General features: G+C 45.0%; 1 protein-coding gene across 1 annotated transcript; it reads right to left on the bottom strand.

Annotated features, from left to right (window-relative positions):
* Positions 1–1476: 1476 nt before the first annotated feature.
* ppap2d (phosphatidic acid phosphatase type 2D) lies at positions 1477–18369 on the bottom strand. Its single transcript, XM_034594267.1, has 6 exons — positions 17718–18369; positions 5652–5809; positions 5272–5558; positions 5084–5141; positions 3186–3362; positions 1477–2970 (listed from the first exon to the last, which is right to left on the bottom strand). The coding sequence occupies exons 1-6, from the start codon at positions 17923–17925 to the stop codon at positions 2866–2868; spliced, it is 993 nt and encodes a 330-aa protein (XP_034450158.1). The 5' UTR covers positions 17926–18369; the 3' UTR covers positions 1477–2865.
* Positions 18370–21302: the final 2933 nt, after the last annotated feature.

The raw sequence follows: 21302 nt of genomic DNA, 5'->3' as shown, positions 1-21302 counted from the left end.
TCTTAAAAGGAATTTCCTTGGACGGGATGTTCGGATGTTATCGGAGTTGGACAAAAAAACATGTATGATATATGTGTCCTTTCCACAGGCATGAAGAGATATGCAGGTGTGCTACGTGCCTCCTGCAGCACACTTATCTGTGCGTTGATACGGATCACCGCTCCCTAACATCCGCCCCTGCAATTTTTTGCACCTGTCCAGTTTCGCATAAAAATCATAATCTTATCAAGGAATTCCCCAAAGTTAAATATGAGTAAGACGGAGAAAGTGGGTGGTTGTTTTTTGTCACTCACACTGAGGCGTCAAAGACAGTAATGGCTTTAACCTGTTGAGATAAGAGTTCAAATACCCCCCTGTTCTAAATGACCACAGTACCAGGCTACTGTGTGAACAGTCGCAGCAGTGTAAACAGTGAGGCCCTCGCGCCTGGTCCTCAGTAATGTGAGCACACGGGATCTGCCTCTGCTTGTCGACCCCAATTCATTCCCATTAAGGCCAAAGGGTTAGCGAGGAGGACGGCGGCCGCGGCGTGAAGGAGACGTCACGTTTGACAGGGTATGTAAGCTAAGCTCAGTGGAGCGGCCTGCCTCTGGCTCCGCTCAGTCACACACACCTAAACACAAGACAATAACAACCAGAGAGGCAAACACGGATCGACAAGAACCTGTCACACCAGCACGGGCTTATACATTGCTCAGGAATGAAAAATGTCTCCTTAGTTACAGTATTATGAAACAAAACAGGCCTGAACACCACGGCCCTATTCCATCCCACCCTGACGCCCCACGCCCACCACCCTCACTCTCCCCAATCTACCACCCCATCTGTTCTGCCAACTGCTCCACTACCACCTCCCCTTCATTACTGGACCACTTTTCCTGCTTGTTTGTCCCCCTCATACCTCAGCATTACGGGCACACCCATTTCTGGAGCTCCCTCTCCCTCCCTCTCTCTCTCTTGCCCTCTCTTGTCTGATACAGGGCCGCTTTTTTTTATTCTCCTCCCTCAGCCTGGAAGTAGTTGGAGAAAAAGAATTGAAAAAGAAAATGCCTCAACCTGTATCTGTCTAAGCAACTCCATGGCAGCCCCTGAATCGGCCCATCATGCTCCGCTGCACTTGAAAAGGACTGAGGGCAGGGACGGGGCAGAGTGAGGAAGGGTGTGAAGGGGAGAGGGGGCTGCTGGGATTGAAAGAAACTGGGAGAGCACTGGAGTGGAAGCTTCCAAACACTACAGGACGTTAAGTCACTTATCATTGCAGTGTTTACATTTAGCTTTAGCAGAGATTTTGACTGTGTAATGACTTATGTCCAACCTTTCCCATTCTGCTCAAGTAGCCAGAAACAACCAAGACGACATCAATATTGTGACACTGAGATCTAGTAAAATGTGTCTGGTCGGCATTAGACTGTGGCGCATCCATTTTCTTTTCTTTTTTCTCCATACCAAAAATAACAGAGGACGGAAGAAGTTAAAAACATTCAACTTTCATTTTATTGGTTTGGTTTTTTTTGATTACAGTGGTTATTTCTGCCTTTCAGGCATTCACAGACAAAACAGACACATGACAATAACTGGGAACACAAAAAATATAGCTTTCTGATAATATCTGTGGCTCAGTCTAGTAGTTACAACAGATACAATAGTGAGTCTCCGTACCTGATCAACACAAATGTAAATACAATCACGTACATAAAACAGGTAAAAACTGTCCAGACTTGGAACTAATACTTTTAAAATTCTGTGTGGTTTATAAAATGACATACCTATTTACATTCAATTTGAATAATTATCATTTCAGGAAGAAAAAAAAAACAAATATAGTGTATGAGTCTGACATTAATAAAAAATAAACACTGATTATTCAAACTTGTGATAAAATATATAATATTGATTATAATAAGAAGGTTCCATTATGTACGTTCAAGTGCTATTAATAAAGATGAGCAGGAGGGCCCGTGGGGGCGGCTCTCCTGTCAGAGTGGCATAAATCAAGGTGCAGCTCAGAGTCCAGGGGCAAAAGTCAAAGGTTAAAATTCAGTCGAGCCTCCACCTCTGAGACACAGTCAAAGTGGTTAGTAGAGGGAAATGGCAGCGAAGGGGAGGTGGAGTTACCTGATTCCTCCTCCTGACACTGCCCTGGTTAACATCGTGACACAGCACAAATGCTGCTTTCTTACATACAGGTTATTGTTTAGTGATGCAGGGCAGTGGGATTAGAGCAGTGGCACATCGGGCCACTGAAGGTAAAAACGGTTACGAGTTGAAGCCAGTGGTGTTTTTTCTAACATCCGAGGTGTGATGGTCTCAGTTCACAGCTGCTGGGTAAAGTTTCCCGAGCGGAGGCAGAGGGTCAAAAACAAAAGGAGTTTTTTTCCCCTCTTTCTCTCACCCAGTGACAAAAGAGTGAGCGGTTGTGCTTTGAAAGCTGAACCACGTGCACTGACAAGATGCCTCCATCACAGAAGAAAACAAGTTCAAACTAGGAACTATTATTATTATTATTATTAGCAGCTGTTGAAAAATAGACATTTTTTATTATTTTTTTGTTTTTCATATATAAAAAATATGTCTAATATTACTATGCAGTTCTTTTCACTGGACGGGTTTGACTCACAGTCATATGTGCTTTTTGAATTTCATGTGTGTGTGTGTGAGCATGTTAGATTACTGTGTGAGTGTATGTTGTGTGTCAGTTTGCCCACAGGAGCATGCATGTGTAGATTGTACACTTTTATCTTAGAATAATTCCCTTTCTTAAAAGATTTCTCTCTCTCTCGTCTCTGCTGTTCGCCCGTGCTTGTCTGTCGTTCTGCCGTCCATGTCCTCTCATCATCTGGTTGCTGGAGTGACGGCGTGCGCCTGCTAACAGACAGTTTGCTGGCTGGACAGTGGACTCTCCAGGGACATGCTCGTGGGAGACAGGTCTGAACGGGCGCAGGACTTAAACATGGAGGAGATGTGGAAGGCCTGCGGGCACAGACGCAAAGCATGTCAGGAGATATACACAGACCACACACACTGTCAATCATCCCCTGTTTATAAACACCGTTAGAGTGAGGAAAATGAGGGGGGGGGGGGCTATTGTTTGAGCTAGCTCCGTCAACGGAGAGCAGAGGGAATCTAACCCCGTGAAGGTAGAGATAACTGTTGATCTATTTAGACAACGGTGATTTTCAACATACCACCCAGTACGCAGTGAGGCCTCCCTGGATGAAGCCTGTGAGGACGTCGCTGGGGTGGTGGCGGTAGTCGGAGATGCGGCTCAGGCCGGTGTAGATAGCGATCATCACTAAGAGGAACTGTATTAACGGGCGCAACAGCCGGGCTCCTCGCCATGACAACCGTGCCTGTAGGTAGAACTGTAGAAAAGTACAAATATATTGTTATTAAATTGTTCCGGATTACATACAAGTGAATATAAGCCTGTGGGTTCCCACGAACCTAAACTGATAATTATGTCTCATGATTCAAGTTCTCTTAACGCGAGCATCCACTCACTGAAGCCCAGAGGGGGGGAAAAGACGCTTGGCACGAGTCCATTAACACTACATCTAAACCCCATTTCCTCCCTTTGTTCATCCTCATCTCCTGCATCAGTGCTACACTGCAGAATGGATGTTTGTGCCTGCGAAAATGGGGTCACAGGGCGAGCGTGATGCAGAGCGCAGAGGCTTTATGAGGTGGCTGGAGGTCTGTCTGGACCCGTCGACCACTGGGGAGCACGTGGCCTACATTCCTTCACCGGGTCCTTCTCCTCCTCTCTTATCCCAGCTGGGAGCAGGTGTCACGGTTGCTGCCTTACACTCCAGCAGCTGACCACAGTCCGGGTGGCATGTAGCCACAGGTTTGACACATTCTCTCCTGGTTTTCTGCTGAAGCACAGGCTAGCAGCGAGCTTGCAAAGCAGGCTGTGTTTGTGTGTGTGTGTGTGTGTGTGTGTGTGTGTGTGTGTGTGTGTGTGTGTGTGTGTGTCTGTGTAGGTGTGTGTGTGTGTGTGTGTGTGTAGAAAAAATGGAGTGCAATGTGAAGAGGTGAGAAAACAGGGGTAACAAACACTGAGGCTCTTGTTTTTCTCAAACCACTTCTTTCCCTGGGTTCTATGCCTTTTCATTCCTGCTATTAATCCCCCTCCACTCATCCTTGTATATCTCTTTCAGGTCGGAGGAGCTGCTTTTCACTTGGACTTCTATGGTGCACAAGTGCAAGTAGGAGAGGCGGTGATTTTCTTTTCCACAGCATCGTCTTCATTTCGTTTATTCATTTTAGCCACAAAAATATTTAAGCCACCTAAGACTATAATTTGAGGGTTAATGACAGGGAATACCTGAGGAATACAAAATGGATAATTATGTGCTTTTGTCTCCCTCGCACTGTCTCTTCTCTCCCCACAATGCACCCATGACCACTGGGCAGCGTGAGCAAAAGAGAGAGATGAAGAGATGGGGAGGCTGGTGGGGGGAGAGGGGAGGGTGGCTACGCTGAAAGAAACCTGTCGATCTCTCAGCAGGCGTATTCAGCCCTCCACCCCCTCCTCTAAATGAGACCCACAACAAGGCCTCCTCTGTCTGCATGGTCTCTTCATCTATTCATGTTCCCCCTGTGGAAAACAGCCCCCTCCTCCTCCTCCTCTTCCTCCTCCCTGTCTCGGCAGCTCTTTGAGAACGGCTGCTCTCAAAGATCTCCTCCCTCACGATCGGGAAGTATGAATATATTTAACGGCACATGTCTCGGTGTGTTTGTGCATGTTTAATCATCTTATTAATAGTTGCACGCAGTGTTCCTGGTCTCTGGGGAATGTTGTGACTACTAACTGAAGTGAAAGTGAGCGCCCTGCTGTAATATTCCCCCAACGTTGTAAACACAGCACCAAATGCAGTAATTATGCAACACTAGCTCAGGTGAACGCAAAGGTCACATTCCAGTGTGTGTGTGTGCGTGTGTGTGTGTGTGTGTGTGTGTGTGTGTGTGTGTGTGTGTGTGTGTGTGTGTGTGTGTGTGTGTGTGTGTGTGTGTGTGTGTGTGGTGTGTGTGTGTGTGTGGTGTGTGTGTGTGTGTGTGTGTGTGTGTAGTGGTGACTTACTGCCAAATAGAGCATGGTGTACATTGCAAAGGAAGCGTGGCCAGAAAAAAAAGACTTCCTGAAAGAGAAGATCAATACAAGACGCTGGAGGTTAAACATTTACTGTTATCAGGTAACTTTATACTCCTCCCTGACTAAACACACCAAATTATTTCGAGCAAAAATTCTCATGCATGCACGCCACACACCTTGCCTCCTCCTCCATCTTATGATTAGGTTGCCTGCAGGTGACCTCGGGCACATAACTGCCCGGAGTGCAGTTGATGAGCGCATAGGTGATGTTGCACACCGACAGGAAGTTGGGCCGCAGGCGTCCCACGCTCAGTTTGGCCATGTTGGTGAGAGACTGACCCACGCAGCAACCAAAGAGGAAGCTCCCCAGTTCCTTGTACAGGCACGACACATAGCGGTTTCGGACAAACGCCCGCGAGTGCACACCTCGGAAACGTACCCGGTAGCACTCGCCCAGTGCAATCTGAGAATAGAGATGAGACGTTTTAATCCTAAAACAAAGACATTACACCATATTAAAATAATGATATATACTCTACAGGTATCATCGTCTTACCGTTAAGCCAGTGATGATTATACCGCCAGCGATGAGCAGGCTGTCAGGGATGGCCTCTTTCTTCTCGTAGGGATAGGTGATGCTGGAGTCTCCGCAGAAAAAGCCACGTCTGTAGGGAGTCACGGCCTTCAACTCGCATGCAAAGAATGGGATGGAGGCTGATGAGATGTGGGAGATAAAGGGAGGAGGGGGGGGGCCAGACAAAAAACAAAAGATGGCTTGATGAGTGTATGAGCATGGGGTCTATGCAACAAGGATCACAGAGACGGCAAGATACATAGATGGCTGGTGCACCACTGACTAACATAAAGGTGGCCTTCTCCTGTCTCCTGGGAGCATGGTATGAGATCCGACATGACTCCCAGATCAAGCATTCCACACATAGCTGCTTCGACCAGAAGAGCAGAGGAGAGGGAGGGATGACGGACATTAAAGACCGATGAGACAGAGATGGGAACGACAGGGGAGGATTAGGATGAGAAAGCACGAAGGCGATATTAGAGAGCGTGTTACACAGAAAATGTCAGAGTGCTGAAAGTAGATGATAAACCCAGTGTAGGAAGGGCGAGGTATTGTTTAACAATGACGCCTTGTTCCACTGAAATGTGCTGACATTTCGTTTAGTCCGCCTGATTTTACATTAACAGCTGTTCCGAGTTCCCTGTATGTTTCTTCTAATCTGTATCAGGTGGAAGAGGTCAAGGTTTGGCCGACTTACACAACTTCCCGCCTGACGGTGAAGGTTCAACGGGGAAAATCTGTTCAACATCTTTAACGGTGGCAAAGTGAGAGTTGGCGATCGTATCCTAACAAACAAAAGCTGAGCAGCTCTGCTTTCGTTCTTCTTGTGTTCTGACAGCCAACAGCCCTGTTAAAGGCCGGCCCAGCCTGCTCCATTTCTCTGTAGCCTTATCCCATGTCCCCTTGTCACCCCATGGAATGCAGTGGAACATGGGACTAATCATTAACCTCTGTGCCTCTCCCAGTCATCCCAGGCTTGCTGGTTGGCTGGAACGCACCCAGGCCAAAACAGTGCTCCTGCCAGGGAATCTCTCAGACTACGTGACTGAGTAGAAACACAGGATACACACACAAAATCAGGCCAAGGGGAACAAACAATTGCACACGTCTTCCAGTTTTAGCTATCACTGCATGTGCTATCACAACCATTAAAGTCGAGTGCTGCACTGAACCAGGCTATAACTTATTGTGTATTAGTGAAGTCTGTGGTCGAAGTCACCCTGCCCTGACGGAAAGACAAAACACAGATAAAACCCAGCCCACTTCCATTTATTTTCAACTGGGCCTGAGTCGAGGAAGCGAGGGAGGGAAACACGTTGCAGGCGGATAGCCGAGGCTGTGACGCCAACAGAGAGATAGGAAACACCTCTCATCTGACCCACATCTCTCGGCCATCTACAGGCGTCTCCTCACACACACACACACACACACACCTCCATCAGATTCATCTCAGTCACACACTGATACATCCAGTAACCGAGGTCACATACAGATCTGTTTTGATTTGATTGTCAGAATTCCTGCCTTTATAACAGATTGGTTATTACTATGACTTTATTACATAAATACATCCTCTAATTCAATCCAGTGAACAACAATGCTATTTATTCTGTGGTCAAATCTTGGCCTGAATCTTCTACTGTTGGATACTGTTGCCATTTTATGTTGCCACCACAGTGGTCGTCCACTGAACCACATTGTAATGAAAGGTGTCAGAAACATTACATCTCCTATAGAAAACAGTTTGCCTGAAGTCATTCTGATTAGAAATATTGTTGTTCAACCTAAGCCATAAATACTTTGTTAAAGTTCTTTATTTCACAATTTAGAAGTACATTCCTGCCACCTGCAGAAATCACAGACACATTTCTTAATCTCCTAATCGTAATCCCTTTATCTGTGTGCCTCATACCTAGGTGGGGAAATGCTGGGATATGACCTGATTCATCTCTGATTCAAAAGGAGTGGGTGTGGATCTTGTTTCATTGGGTTTATATGCAATACACTCACATTTTAAACATCTGACTAACACAGTCTGCAGATGCTGGGTTAAAAAGTCTCCTGATGACCATTTCTTTATACTGTATGAGTGTGACAGGGGGAGGGAGGTGGTGGATTGTGCTCCAGATTAGTAAGTGTGTGTGTGTTTATGAGTACAATGACGTGTAACGGTAAAAACAATTTGTATACCCTAATAATGATATATTGTAAAATTTACTGTAGCTTTGTTTTCAGTGTCTTCTACATAAAAAACCAGACTGTAACACGTATAATAATAGGCTGATGGCATAAGCCATTTTTACACCCTGAATTCTTTCTGTAATTTGTTTTTACAATATCATATTTCAGTGTTTTCAAATATGTTGCAATGTAAAAGTACAGAATTTGACATTTATTCTGCCATAAGATCAGATTTCACAAAACTGCCATTCCACTCTCAATAATCAATATTTAGCTGATGGAGACATAATGGACAGATTCTCCCTGAGGGCTTAAAATCTCTGGCTTACAGTAGGGATCATTTTCAATACATACAGAGGTCTAATGGAAACCATGAGGCGCTGAGCCAGTTAGCAGCATATTTTATTACCTCAGGCCTGCCAATACTGATGGTTTTGGATGAAGTTCATGAACGTACTTGGCACTAATGTGCATGAGCAAAAGGTCACTCCAGTGTGGCAAAGTAGTTGGTAAAGTTTCTCATTAAAATACATCAACCACTTTTTATCAGTGTATTGCACGAGTGAGTAGTAATTCTCAGTGTTGTATGATAAAGAAATACAAAGTGTGGGTGCTTAAAACCACACACGGTGGCCATATGCTGATCGTTATAGAGTATCTCCACAATCCTATACAAATTACTAGCCAATACGTCACAGTCGCCGTCAACGCTTTACAACGACAACATCAGTACAACGGTTTTCACAACAACACACAAAAACACTTTAGAGACCCACACATCATCTGTCACGCAGCTGTGAGCCAACCTCTGCACCTGGCCAAGACGTGCTCGAGAAGAGAGCCAGGCGAGGAGGGCCTGCGAGGGGACCGAAAAGGAGGCGGAGGAGTGGGTTGGCTCCCACTGCAAGGCCCAAATGTGCTGCTCGCTGGGCCTGACACTCAAAGCAGGAATGCTTTCAAATAGTCAAAAGCGACAGAAAGAAAAGGAGGGAGGGAGGAGAGGAGGAGGAATAAGAGCGGAGGGGATATGTGCCTCACTCTGAGAAACTTTTTCTGGTTCTAATTTACACATCTATGACCACAGCCCAGAATGAGCTCACTGCGAGAGGAGAATAACAAGAACTGAAGCAAGAAACGAAAAGAAAAACTCTGGAGAAAGGGATTTAAGGCAACGTAAAGCAAAGAGGGCAGATGGTGCATGCAGATGGACGTGCTGTAGGGTCATGTTGCTGAACATCTGCCGATCAATACGAAAACTAATAACTAGGCTAAAATTTATGGCCAAAGGGCTAGAAAATTGACAAACAGGGGTGAGGGGCACTAATACTGGGGTGAGAGAAAACTGCAAAGATGGAGCCAAGAGAGATGCTTCAAGGGTTTCTCTACAGAGAACAGCAGACGGAGGCGATTAGTGGTGGTTCTGGAATGTGAGGGTCAGAGATCTGGGCTCTGCTGGGACCCACTCTGTAAACACTACCCCGCCTCGACCAGCAGAATACCCCCAAATGCACATACAGGCTCAACCCACTCACATACACATAAAAACCACACATGGATGCAAACAAACCCAACCCGCAGACCAACAGACAACCAAACAGACCGCGAAAAACCAACTAGCACCCACGAAAAAAAACAACAGAACAACTAACCAACCAAATACACCATGCTAGACCCAGAAAACCACATGAAGTCAAACACTACCAAACTTGAATGAACTCCCATGGATGTGGCATCCTGATAGATTGGCACAGCGCGGCACATAGCCTAAAGCTAAATCTAATTCACCGTGGTGGCAATATGTGTCATCACACCCGATAATATCTGACTGTACAGGCCTCGATTTGAATTTGCCCTTTGATGGAAGCGAAGGACAGACAATTAGCGACCTGTCGACACAGATCCATGTGGCCAGCAGCTTCCACTGGGCTGAGCCGTGGCCACAGCCCAGCTTTCTACAGCACCCTTCAGGGGTGGTCCACCCTCCGCTGGGCCCCTCGGCATCTTGCATGTTTCCCAACAAACTTTTAAGCCGCTTGTTTACTTTTAAGTCACCCTTGCTAAAAACAATCATAAAGTCAGTGAACTGAATTGCGTAAGTGTCGTAAGTTGAATCTGTGCAAGCACGATAATCCCACGGTAACAGCATTGCAAGAAGCAATGTGACGGCCTGCCGAACATAAACAGCGGTCTGCTGTCGGGCTGGATCGTCCTCGGCAATTATTTGTGCAATAATTAACTATTTAACTGCACAAAGCCGTCTCCGTAAACTGGCCATGATCCGTCCTTTTATCTCATCAGTATTCAGTGTGAGTCAGGTGCTTTAAAGACGAAGCCAATTCTTTTATGTTTCGGCTGGTATAAAAAAAGTCTTTGCTTAAGGAGGGAGTCCGGGAAGAGACTTTGCACCATCACACACACACACACACACACACACACACACACACACACACACACACACACACACACACACCACTGTAACGTAGGTAGCACTTAAACATGAGATGAAGTCATTGGCTCAAAGCTGTGATTATGATAGGCAACCATAGACTGCAACAATTAAACCAGTGTGTGTCCTTGAAGGTGGTGTAATGGAAATGTTCATATTGTCATGTACGTTTTTTCACTCATATAAGAAACCACCATGATCCGACACTTGACCTTATCTGCTGGAAAAGAAGCTTCGATGCTGAGAATGACCTTGCAGAGTGGAACTGGGAGAAAAACTTAATCAACCCTTCCAGTTTGATTTGGCTCCGAGTTATCTTTTTTTTTTCTTCTCTGTCTTTCTTCTCAGACACCTGCTGAAAGATTGACCTCTTTGCAAAGGCTTGAATAAAACTCACTGAAGGCAGCTGGGTCTCTACCAACTTTATTGGTGGTTCATCTCACTCTTCCTTGGGGGCCCAATCCAGGTAGTGGAGAGGTGGGATAAGGGTGAGTGGCCGCCGCCTGCACTGACACACACACACACGCACCTCTTTTAATTTCCTGCATTTGCTCTGAGAGGCTGATCTGTTTCGTCTGCCCTGGTGGCAGCACAAAGAGAGTAATCAGCGGAGAACAAAGAGGGGCCGAGGAGTCACAGCAGCTCTGGATCTTTGTTCACCATCTGCTATCATCAGCATCTGCTGCAGCTGGACTCCACACAGCCTCTTTAAGTAGACAACTACTGCTTCACATAACATGGGATATTACCCGCTCACCCCCACCCTCCTCCGCTAATATGAGATTCTATTGACTCACAAGTTTGTTGTATTTCTAATGGGTCTTTATGGCACACGGTGCGTGTATCCAGGCTCCGAGAGAAAGTAGAAATGGAAATATGAATTGAAACTTTTGATGAGCAAAATCAACAAACTCACACAGAGCAAATGAAAACTCTGGGTCTGAACTAAAATATGATGTTTTTTGGGAGCAAGGCGGTCTTAGCTGCCTTCATGTTGCTTCACCTTCCACAATCGCCCCAGGAATGGTCTCGCTCGCCCCTTCCACTGTTACTGTTGCCGCTGGCCAGTGGAGACATGTCTCCCACAGCTGCTTCTGTTCTCTCCACACTTCACTGACCTGTTTCCTGGAGCCCGGCTCAGGAGTTCAGGGCATGAGTGGTGAGGTCTGAAGTGGGCTGTCTGTGTGCCTGTCTGATTCAGCAGGAACATAAAGGGCCCGCCACTGTGGTATGTACCTTGAAAACTTTAAAGGAGCGCTCTGGTGGTTTCTGCGGCGGGAAGGTACGAGGGTGCGCCCGGCGAGCTGAGGGTGAACAGTCTGCAATGTGAGAACAACAGAGCTGAGGTTCAGACTGCAGGGGAGGTGTTTGGCATCGAGCGGCCTGATTGTGGTAGAGCCGTTTGTAAGGAAACAGTCGAGGGCTGCAGGGAAGTTTTTGTCAGTGTGTTTTGTTTTGGAGAAGAACATGTTTGCAAAAGAAGAGTTGGAGCAACTTCAGAGAGAGAATTGTGGGGATAAAGGAAGAAAAACTCGAGCAGGTGTGATGTGACACAATGATAAATGTTGCCAATGATGTGTAGCCACGCCATGGCGCCATGGGGGTGCTGTCTAAGTCTCCGACAATAGGGGGACAGACAGAGGAGGACGAGTCATTAATTCTGACAGATGCAGAGGCGGGGCTACAGGCTGTACTCGCACTCAGGTAGATGCTTTGATGGTAAACCTCTCCAGACCCATTCTAGCTAATGAGCACTGAGGATGAGAGTGCTACTCCCATCTTGATTCAGTCATTAGAACTAATACCTATGGACCGTCGTGGGCACTTATGGAACCATCTTCGAAGAGACGATTGCAGCTGTCTCATTAAAAGTTAATCTGAAGCTATTTGGTGTCTAAACCTTTCCGATCCGTCTCCGAGTTCTGCTTCCTCCGGAGGACATAAACAGACAGCTGTAGATAAGATCCCTTAGGCGCCCGTGGGTCTGAACTCTGACCCCTACTGTAAAACCCTCAACCCCTTCTCTCTTCCCACATCTCACTCTTCTCTCCCTCCCCGGGGCTGTTCACTCATTCAGGCTCTCACTTGCCCCTCAGCCTTCAGGCAAATGAAACATCTCTGAGGCCTGAGTTGGCTCTGTTGTGCTAATGGCCTGGGGAAGTTGTATTGACGGCACAGTACGGTGAATGCAGAAGTGTATACTGCCTGTGGAAGGGTGCAGCTAATGGATTCACGAACCTCTGCAGTGCTTTCGAAAGGGAAGGAGATGCATTAACGCACTAACGAAAGAAAGAAAGTGAAATCACTTCCTCCGCTAGCTAATGATTTGACTGATTCATTTTTAATGGCTCTCCACCTGTCAGCTGCCGAGTGACGCTAATGTGTTTCATAACTTTGCAGAGTGTTTGATTCTGGCCTAAAATGCGAAGCAAAACACAACCGGCAAATTTGTCAACAAACGGCACACACATGTCAGACGTAGTAGGGCGTCTGCGTTTGCAGTCACGATGACACAAACACACACAAACACCCGCACCCACACTTTTCCTCATTAGCACGCAAGCACGCACACACACACACAAATAAATGCACACGCACAAGAGAAAATGTAATATTCCTGGCCCGGTACACACCAACATGCTGTGGCGTGTTGGCCTCTCGCTGTCTCACTCACTTGGCGGCTTTCTCTGCCAAAAAGAACAGAACCAGGATTCCTCTAACATAAACCCGCCACCTGCCCCAAACACACACACACACACACACACACACACACAGACATAAAACACACACTCACACCCCTCGCTTGCATTGCTGGAACACCTTCAGCCCCAAAATAGAGACTGTCTGAAGAAAAGAAGAGAAAAAGAGGAGTTGACAAAAGGAGAGATAAGCTGGAAAGACGGAGCCCTCTTAGAATTCAGATCACTGGGGTAGATACCTATCGTCTCGTCCTGGCATGCTGCTTCTCGTCTCGAACAAAAAACACACACACAGCAGCGATCAACTGATTCCAGCTTTTTGTCTCTAAAGTATCCAAAAAGGAGTTTTACTATTGAATCAATCACTTTCTTGTTTTAAATAGATAAATCGATGGACTTCGTCTTTAACTCAGCCTAACAATTTATGCATCTCAAGTATGAAACTATTTCAGAGTTAACCCCTGGAGGTAGGTCAAACCAAAAGGCAATTGGTCTATTTTCCAAAGCCGTATAAGCTTATGGTTGTTGCCACTTCCAGTCATTTCCCAATTACTCTTCAGAGAAGCAATAAACTGGCTTTATTGGGGTGATGACAGAGTTGGGACCACCTGTGCAGGAGGGAAACAGCAGTGCAGGCTGGGAGGCCTGTACCTGCATGCTGGGTAGATATGACAAACACCTGAAACCTTCTGACCCCTAGTTCTGCTGGACGCAAGATCTAAGATGCGGCCACAGGGCAGAAATTCTGTCTCCTCTCTCCTGGTCATATCTCAACATCAGGAATGTACGCACAAACACTTTAACACACAAACAAACACTTGAACATATTCAGGCATTCTGCCGCTTACACGGAGCTAACTGACACTGAGCTGAACCAGAACAATCCGTCTCTGTGAAGCATCCATCACGTGCATGTCAGAACAGACCCACAAACAACCCTGCCTCAAAACCGAAACAATGTTAGACGAGCCAGGTGTTGAGTAACAGCGAGATCAGGTAACCTGAGTCGAAGCCTCGGCTGATGTCCTTAATTTCCCAGCATTCCACAGACAGATTTAGGTCCATTCATAGCGCCACAGAATACACAATTTATGTCACCACTTTAAATCTGAAGTAAACAGGGAGACACAAGGAGAGACTGTGGAAACCTCACAACACAAGAATCCGTCTTGTGCTGATGGCATAATGAGGACTGATGCTTCAGGGTAAAATTCCACAGTTTCACTTGTGAATGAGCCCCTTTACAGAATGAGTAATGTCGGCAGGTCAACCGTCTGAGAGAAGCCGATGATGGCGTTCTTAAAGGAAAATTGCGTTAGTCAGAGATAAGAGGATTGAGTTAAATGAAGGGCCCAATTCATTTCCAATAATGATGGCATTGAGTGCCAAGTGCCTACAGATGAGTCAAGGTCAGGCCTCTGCTGATAACTGACACGATGGTTCAAGACAATGCAAGATACAGTCAGACCGCTGTGAGTCTGTAAGTAACCAAAACGCTAATGAACTCCACCAGTGTAACAATACGTCACATTGTACGGTTTCCTCCAATGTTGTGCTCTCATTCCAGTACTCTTGTGCCATTTGAACAATTCAACCCATGTGTTGTTTATTAGGTAATGTTGATTTATCTGATTTATAAAACTGTAAATCATCATTTTCTGTTTTTGCTGGAGAGAAGCTCAACTAAATAGGTCAGGAAAAAAAACAGGGCACTCGAATTTTCATGTTGGAGGCTTCAGCAGAAACATGTGAAACTTGTGCTTTGCTTTGCTCGTGTTGTGCAACGTAGAAGTTGAGAAAAGTCCAACTTTTCAAGCAGCAGCACAGGCACCAGCCAATCACACTGCGTTTAAACAAATACTCGAGTGCAGATGCTATGGTCGATCAAATCACGTTGCGAACACACTGTTCTTGTGTCACATGAAACGTCAGAATGAGTCGGGAGAAAGAAGGCAAAGGACATTTCTTATCCTGGTGTGTTTTCATATGGTTGTGGAGTTTATTTCCCTTTAGCATTGCACGGACAATGCATGGTCTATTACCACGAAAGCCTGTAACATGTAGTTGTTTTTTTGTCCTTGTGATGTTCACACCAGCACCCGGCGTCTTTGTCAAGTGTTCCAGCTCAGTAAGACCTTGTAGAAAGATGGTCTGTAGTTTGAACAAATAACTAAGAGTGGACAGAGATTAATAAAACTGGGATACAAAGATCTGTAACCTATGAATCTGGGCCAGTGGTGCAAACTTCCACCAACTTCTGGCCTCTTTGCAAGTCGTTTGACTTTTCCTGCACGGTTGTGATGCTGTCGCCATGACAAAATCCATCCACAGACAGACACCTGCCAAACGTCTCTAAACTGCCTCCCCGCTCACGGCACGTAGGTGTCTCTATGACCACACTGTGCCGTGATAACAAACACACACACAGACTGACAAGGTGAAAACAATATCAGATGCACTGTCGCGGCTGCTAAAGAGAGGTCAGGGCACGCAGTCTAGTGAGAAATCAACTGGCATGTCCATTGTGTGTGTTAGGAGGAGGACTGATTGAGACCATTTCCTCCATTGCGCTGCCTGATTTTGGGTCACTGGCCACTTCCTGAACCCACAACAAAGCTGCTGAGACATAAGCAGAGCAAAACAGCTAATAGCATACCTGCAGGGGTGAAGAAACGGCAGTGAAACGAATGCCTCCCGCTGCTGTTACGTATGCCAGACAACTTCCTGCGCTCTAACCGCCAACGAGGCTGAGACCTGTCGATCTGCCTTGACAGGTTCCGCATCTCTCTCGTGCAACCCTGACCAAATAACCACTCGGTCACACAACAGGAGTTGCTCCCTTTCCCTATCACAGTCATGTGATAGGGAAATCACATGACTGTCTCTCACTATCACTACAACAGGTGCCAAAATATTATTTATGGTGATTCCGCTTCAGAACGAAAAAGAGGAAGAAAGTCCTTGGATTATTCTGAGGTGCTGGCTCTTCATGTGAACATTCCCATGTCCTCAGCCTTTAATGCACAATATTTCAATTCTCAACCTGATTTCTTTTTTCTCCCCTAATAACTGTAGACACCTGATTATTTCATGATTGAAATCACACATGCAGCATACAACATAGAATATTCTCCCACTGTATGATGCGTTATCGTGGTGTAAACCCCAGAAACACCACAATAAGCTACACTAACAATCTCAACACTGCCTCAGGTTGGGCCTGCTGTACACTGAGAGGAACCCCTTTGACAGTAAACCTTTTCAGATACTTATTAAAAACGTTGATGGGATACTTATCTAACTGTCACTTCATTATTATAAAGGAATTTTTTTTACAGTTAGTACATTCATGTAACTGAAGGATTGTTTGTGTGCATGTGTCCTTCTGCAGCATAGTAGAGCTGCAAAGATTAGTAGCTGACTTTAAACATTTGCACGCCTTTCCATTATGCTAAAATCTGTTTCTTCTAATCAATGTTGTAAATACTGTTATTTTCTTGACGTGTTCAGTTACACGCGACATCTATTGCACTTCTGTCCGTCCTGGGAGAGGGATCCCTCACATGTGGCTCTCTCTGAGGTTTCTACGGTTTTCTCTCCCTGTTATTATTTTCTTTTGGTAGTTTTTCCTTACTCTTGTTGAGGGTTACGAACAGATGATGTCGCACCTTGTTAAGCCCCACGAGACAAATACAGATTTGTGAATGTGGGCTATACAAATGAGATTGGAACGATTGATTAATTGATTAGTAGTTTTGAAAAAAAAAATTGTAAGAGGTTGTCATGGGCATTTACAACTGAGGTTTTTATACAAGGTGATTAATCGATTAACTAGGAAAATAATCAGATGAAAATAATCATCAACTAATGGGCGATGCTAATTATAATTGTTTGCTAGTTCACAAATGGAATACAGAACAATTTCCGATTGCAAATAACCCTAGAGGTTGTATGACCGTTGATGCAGGATGACTTATGATTTTGCACGGTAATGTAGAAACGCTGTAGAAAGAAAGAAATCCTTAAATGTGATTTAGTGTATGTACTAATATAGAGACTCGTTTGGACCACTCCTTTCTCATGGTTATGTCACTGTCCCCTGAGTTGTTGTGCACATGTTGTTGCTGCATGTTTTTTTTTTTGTGTTTTTCTTCCTGATTCTCCCTGTGAGAACTGTCGGTTCAGTGAAGTATGTGACTTCGGTTGTGACCCTGCGGTAAAAAAAAACGAGGCTGAAGAACTGAGGTGAGAACACGAGCGCGCACGCGGGGGCTTGTTTTTTAATCAGAATTCCCACGTTCTTCTCCCGGGAACTCTGGCGGGGGTTACCATGGGAACAGATGAATTCCCGGCACAACTCCGCTCCTGCCAAAAGAGCGCACCCCCCCACCCCCTTCTCTCCACCTCCAACTTTTCATCCCTCCATCACGTGCAAAGGAGCAGAAACTTTCCCTGCCTCTTTGAACACTTTCCCTTCGACTTCTGGAAAAGCGCTTTGCAGCTTCGTTAACTTCAATCTTTCCCCAGCTTCGTGTGACCTCTGAATAAAAGTCAGAATGATTTGCAAAGCTGGTGTTGACATGTGTGGAATAAAAAACAGAAGCGAATAGGGCGGGGGGGGTCGGGGTCCTTTAAAACCAGTGATGGTCAGATTGGAGTCGTGGTAATTTAATAGCAGTGATCCTGCAATGACACCACATGGAATACACGTATTCTTACCGACAAAGAGACATATTACATCCAGCCCGACCAGCATCTTCCTCTTGGTGCAAAACGAGCTCTCCTCTTCAGTGTGACCGAGGAAGTGTCCTCCGGCTCCGTTCTCCATCCCCTCCCCGGCCCCTCCGCTGTCCGCCAGCCGCAGCTGCAGCTCCGCGTCCCGGGGCAGCGTGTTGCCGTGGGTGCCGGTGGAGTTGCACTTCTGCATGGGTCCTCGCGGCCGAACAAGAAGCTGACAACTCGTTTAAAAAAAAAAAGAAAAAGAAAGTTAGTCCGTTGTTGTTCGTCGCTTTCGTCGTGGAGGACTTCTACCGTGTTTTCAGTCCGTCCGTCCCCGGTGCGACTGCTCCATGTCAGCGCGGGTTTGACAGCAGCAGACCCCGGTCACCCAGCACAGCCCACCCGCTAGTGGAGGAGCCAACGCTTCACGTTGCTTGGAGAAGAACCGAAAAAAGTGGAGCTAAGTGAAAATAAGACGCAACACGAACATCCCAGTGAACTTCAGCTGAGGTCAAGCCGACGACAAACTTGTGAGTGGGAGCTTGTTGAAGTTCAAGCCGCTTTCAAATGTCCCGAACAGTCCAGCGTTCACATGTCAATAAAACAGGAGTGACACCACAACCGGTTCAAACCTTTCAAAATAAAAGCCCCTCTATCAACGCTACACGGTGGAGACGGCGGTTTAAGTTGAAACTCTCTTTGATTTCCGGTCTTATTCTGTTTGACTTTACGCAAGTTGTGAAAACCTCCCTGGTAAAACAAGAAGTAAAAAAAACAAAAGAAAATCAATATGAAACGATGGGACTGACGTTGTTGGATCCACCTGATACAGAGAGTTTCCTGTCCCACACATGCGAGGGCACCTCCCACACACACACACACACATCCTGCACCACCCTCTCCATACTTTGGTTTGCGTTGACTCCACAGAAAAGAAACAGCTGCAAAAAGAAACATCTGCAAATAATAATAACAAACCCTCACAATGTCGACTTTTAAAAGTATAATTAATAAGACTGCAGTACTTCCCCATGAGTGCCTATTATCATTTATTATCATTTATTATTCCATTAAAATCATAATTGTGCCATCTTGTGCACTTATATCTGCAACATAGCCCAGCAAATAGATTTTTCCACAGTATTGACTCCTGCTGTTTGAATGTCTGCCAGTTCACTACAGACTGCAGAGACCAAACTGAACACACACTATTTCCCTCAGGAAACGTGTGATAAGTTTATGAAATGTTGTGGAATACACGTTGTTGTTGTTGTTGTTGTTGTTGTTGTTGTTTTCTTTAAATCAATCAGTTGGCTTAATGCAGGTCTGTTGGTTTCTCATTGATCAGCTCACTGTGTGTTAGACTGGAGGTTTCCTGCCCCCTGGTGTAGAGACAGAGGCACAGCGGCCTCAGTATGAACCAAATATTTCACAGCTGACTGCTGTTGTTTCCTGCACATTAATGAATGAAAACAAGTATTTTCATTGTTGGTTCATCGATTAATTGTAAGATCCAGAAAATGTATAAATATCCCTTATAAAGGACCGGTACAAAGAACAAAGACAAACCTCCCCAGTAAAACAACATCAGGCCTGTGACAGTCTTGCTGACAATAATAATTGTTAATAGAAAAAAGTAAAATGCTGAAGAATTTTCCAGCTTCTCCAATATAAATATTTGCAGATTATATGTCTTATGAGATATTTAGACATTTATGCATCTAATAATTAATTGAGATTATCCACTAACAAGAATGATCATAATCGGCTAATATTCATATTTAAGAAGCTAGCAAAATTAATCTTTTGCATTTTACTTTTTTCTTTCACAACTTGCCTTTCTTTCTTTCTTTCTTTCTTTCTTTTTCTGTTTGTTTGTTTGTTTGTTTGTTTGTTTGTTTGTTTGTGTCTTTCTTTCTTTCAAATTCTTAATGCAGAGATACTTGATATTGAGGTGCCAAACAAACATGGTAGTGCTACTTGTTAAATTGTAAAATAGTAAAAAAGGGTAATTTGAGAATTTGAATAAGGGAATGAATTTGTAAAAGTTTAAATTCAAACTTGCAATGGAAAAGGGAGAAAGAAAACATTGTCATCGAGAATCTGAAAACAGAAAGTCAACAAACAAACAAACAGATACTGAAATTGTCATGCAAGCAAAACGATGCCACATAAAAGAATATAGATTTAAATCGATTGTTAGAGGAGCAGGTATAATATTTATGCATCACATGCCTGCAGCTGCTTCACAGTAGAAACCCTGCAGCAGCACTGCCTCCATGTATTAACTTCAGATTTCTGATATTCTTGTCCTGATGCAAGACTGAGAAAAAAAGGAAAGTGAGTCATGGAAAAGAAGAAGTTGTTTTCCCCCATTGCAGTCTGTAGACACACGGAAGATACATTTGTACTAATTGTAATTTCTACAGATGACATGTAGAAGCTCTGTTTTTTTTTACTCTGTAAAAGAAAGTCCTGCCCTAAGGTTATTAATGTGTGTCCTCTGTATGTGGCTGCACATTCACAGCAAGTGGAAGTTGTCTATTTGATCTGTTAACAATTTATAAAACTGAGATTCGGTTCCAAAAATAGTCGATCAAAACAAATAACTTTTGTACAGTCCTTAAGCTATATGATGTTTGTGTGTTGCACAAGTTTTAAATAACAAAACAATTTAAAAACAACACATTTGATGTTTATTTTTCACCAGGATAATGTACTTGATAAAAGTATTAAAATTGAAAATAATCAAATGAATAAAACAAAATTCTTCCACATTCTATCAAGGTTTTTTATTTTTAGCTCAGAAAAACTGTTATTTTTTTTTTCAAGTGAAATACGCTTCCGTACTTTGTGTGTCTTGTCTTAACTTTGGGAAAACTTGTATTACTTTTATTGCGCATCATTGATTAACATCCACTAGATGGCAGTAAATCATCATTTAAAATCAGAATCAGAATCAGAATTCATCACACTGACCAGAGTCAGTGTGATGCAGGGGGCTTGTTTGTGAGCCCCACTACCATGGGGAAAAAACTGTTCAGGTGGCGCAAGGTTTTGGTCTTGATAGCCCGGAACCTTTTGCCGGATGGAATCTCTGAAATAGGTGGTGACCAGGATGGGAAGGATCAGCAATGATCTTGCCTGCGCTCTTGCTGGCCCTGGAGTGGAACAGGTCTAGGAGAGCCGGCAGGTCGCAGCCGATGACCTTCTCGGCTGACCAAATGATCCACTGCAGTCTGCCTTTGTCCTTGGCAGTGGAGGCAGCGAACCAGACGGTGATTGATGAGGTGAGGTTGGACTCAATGATGGCTGTGTAGAACTCGACCATCACTTTCTGCGGCATGTTGAATTTCTTCAACTGCCGCAGGAGGAACATCCTCTGCTGGGCCATCTTGATGGTGGAGGTGATGTTCTCCGCCCACCTCAGGTCCTGTGCAATTATAGTCCCCAGGAATCTGAAAGACTCCGCTGTGTTAACTGGGGAGTCACACATGGTGAGGGGGGCGGTTTGGGCTGGGCTCCTCCTGAAGTCTGCTACCAGCTCTACAGTTTTCAAAGCGTTCAGCTCCAGGTAGTTCTGGC

This window comes from Hippoglossus hippoglossus, chromosome 8, assembly GCF_009819705.1.
Source record: "Hippoglossus hippoglossus isolate fHipHip1 chromosome 8, fHipHip1.pri, whole genome shotgun sequence".
Lineage (NCBI taxonomy): Eukaryota > Metazoa > Chordata > Actinopteri > Pleuronectiformes > Pleuronectidae > Hippoglossus > Hippoglossus hippoglossus.
Note: the sequence above shows the minus strand (reverse complement) of the source record. Positions and strands in the feature narration are given on the sequence as shown.

Coding starts and splice junctions, on each gene's coding strand:
- ppap2d (XM_034594267.1), bottom strand. CDS start 17,925: ATGCAGAAGTGCAACTCCACCGGCACCCACGGCAACACGCTGCCCCGG. Junction 5,810..17,717: donor TGTAATATGTCTCTTTGTCG/GTAAGAATACGT, acceptor ACATCTCATCAG/CCTCCATCCCATTCTTTGCA. Junction 2,971..3,185: donor GCCTCACTGCGTACTGGGTG/GTATGTTGAAAA, acceptor CTGTGCCCGCAG/GCCTTCCACATCTCCTCCAT.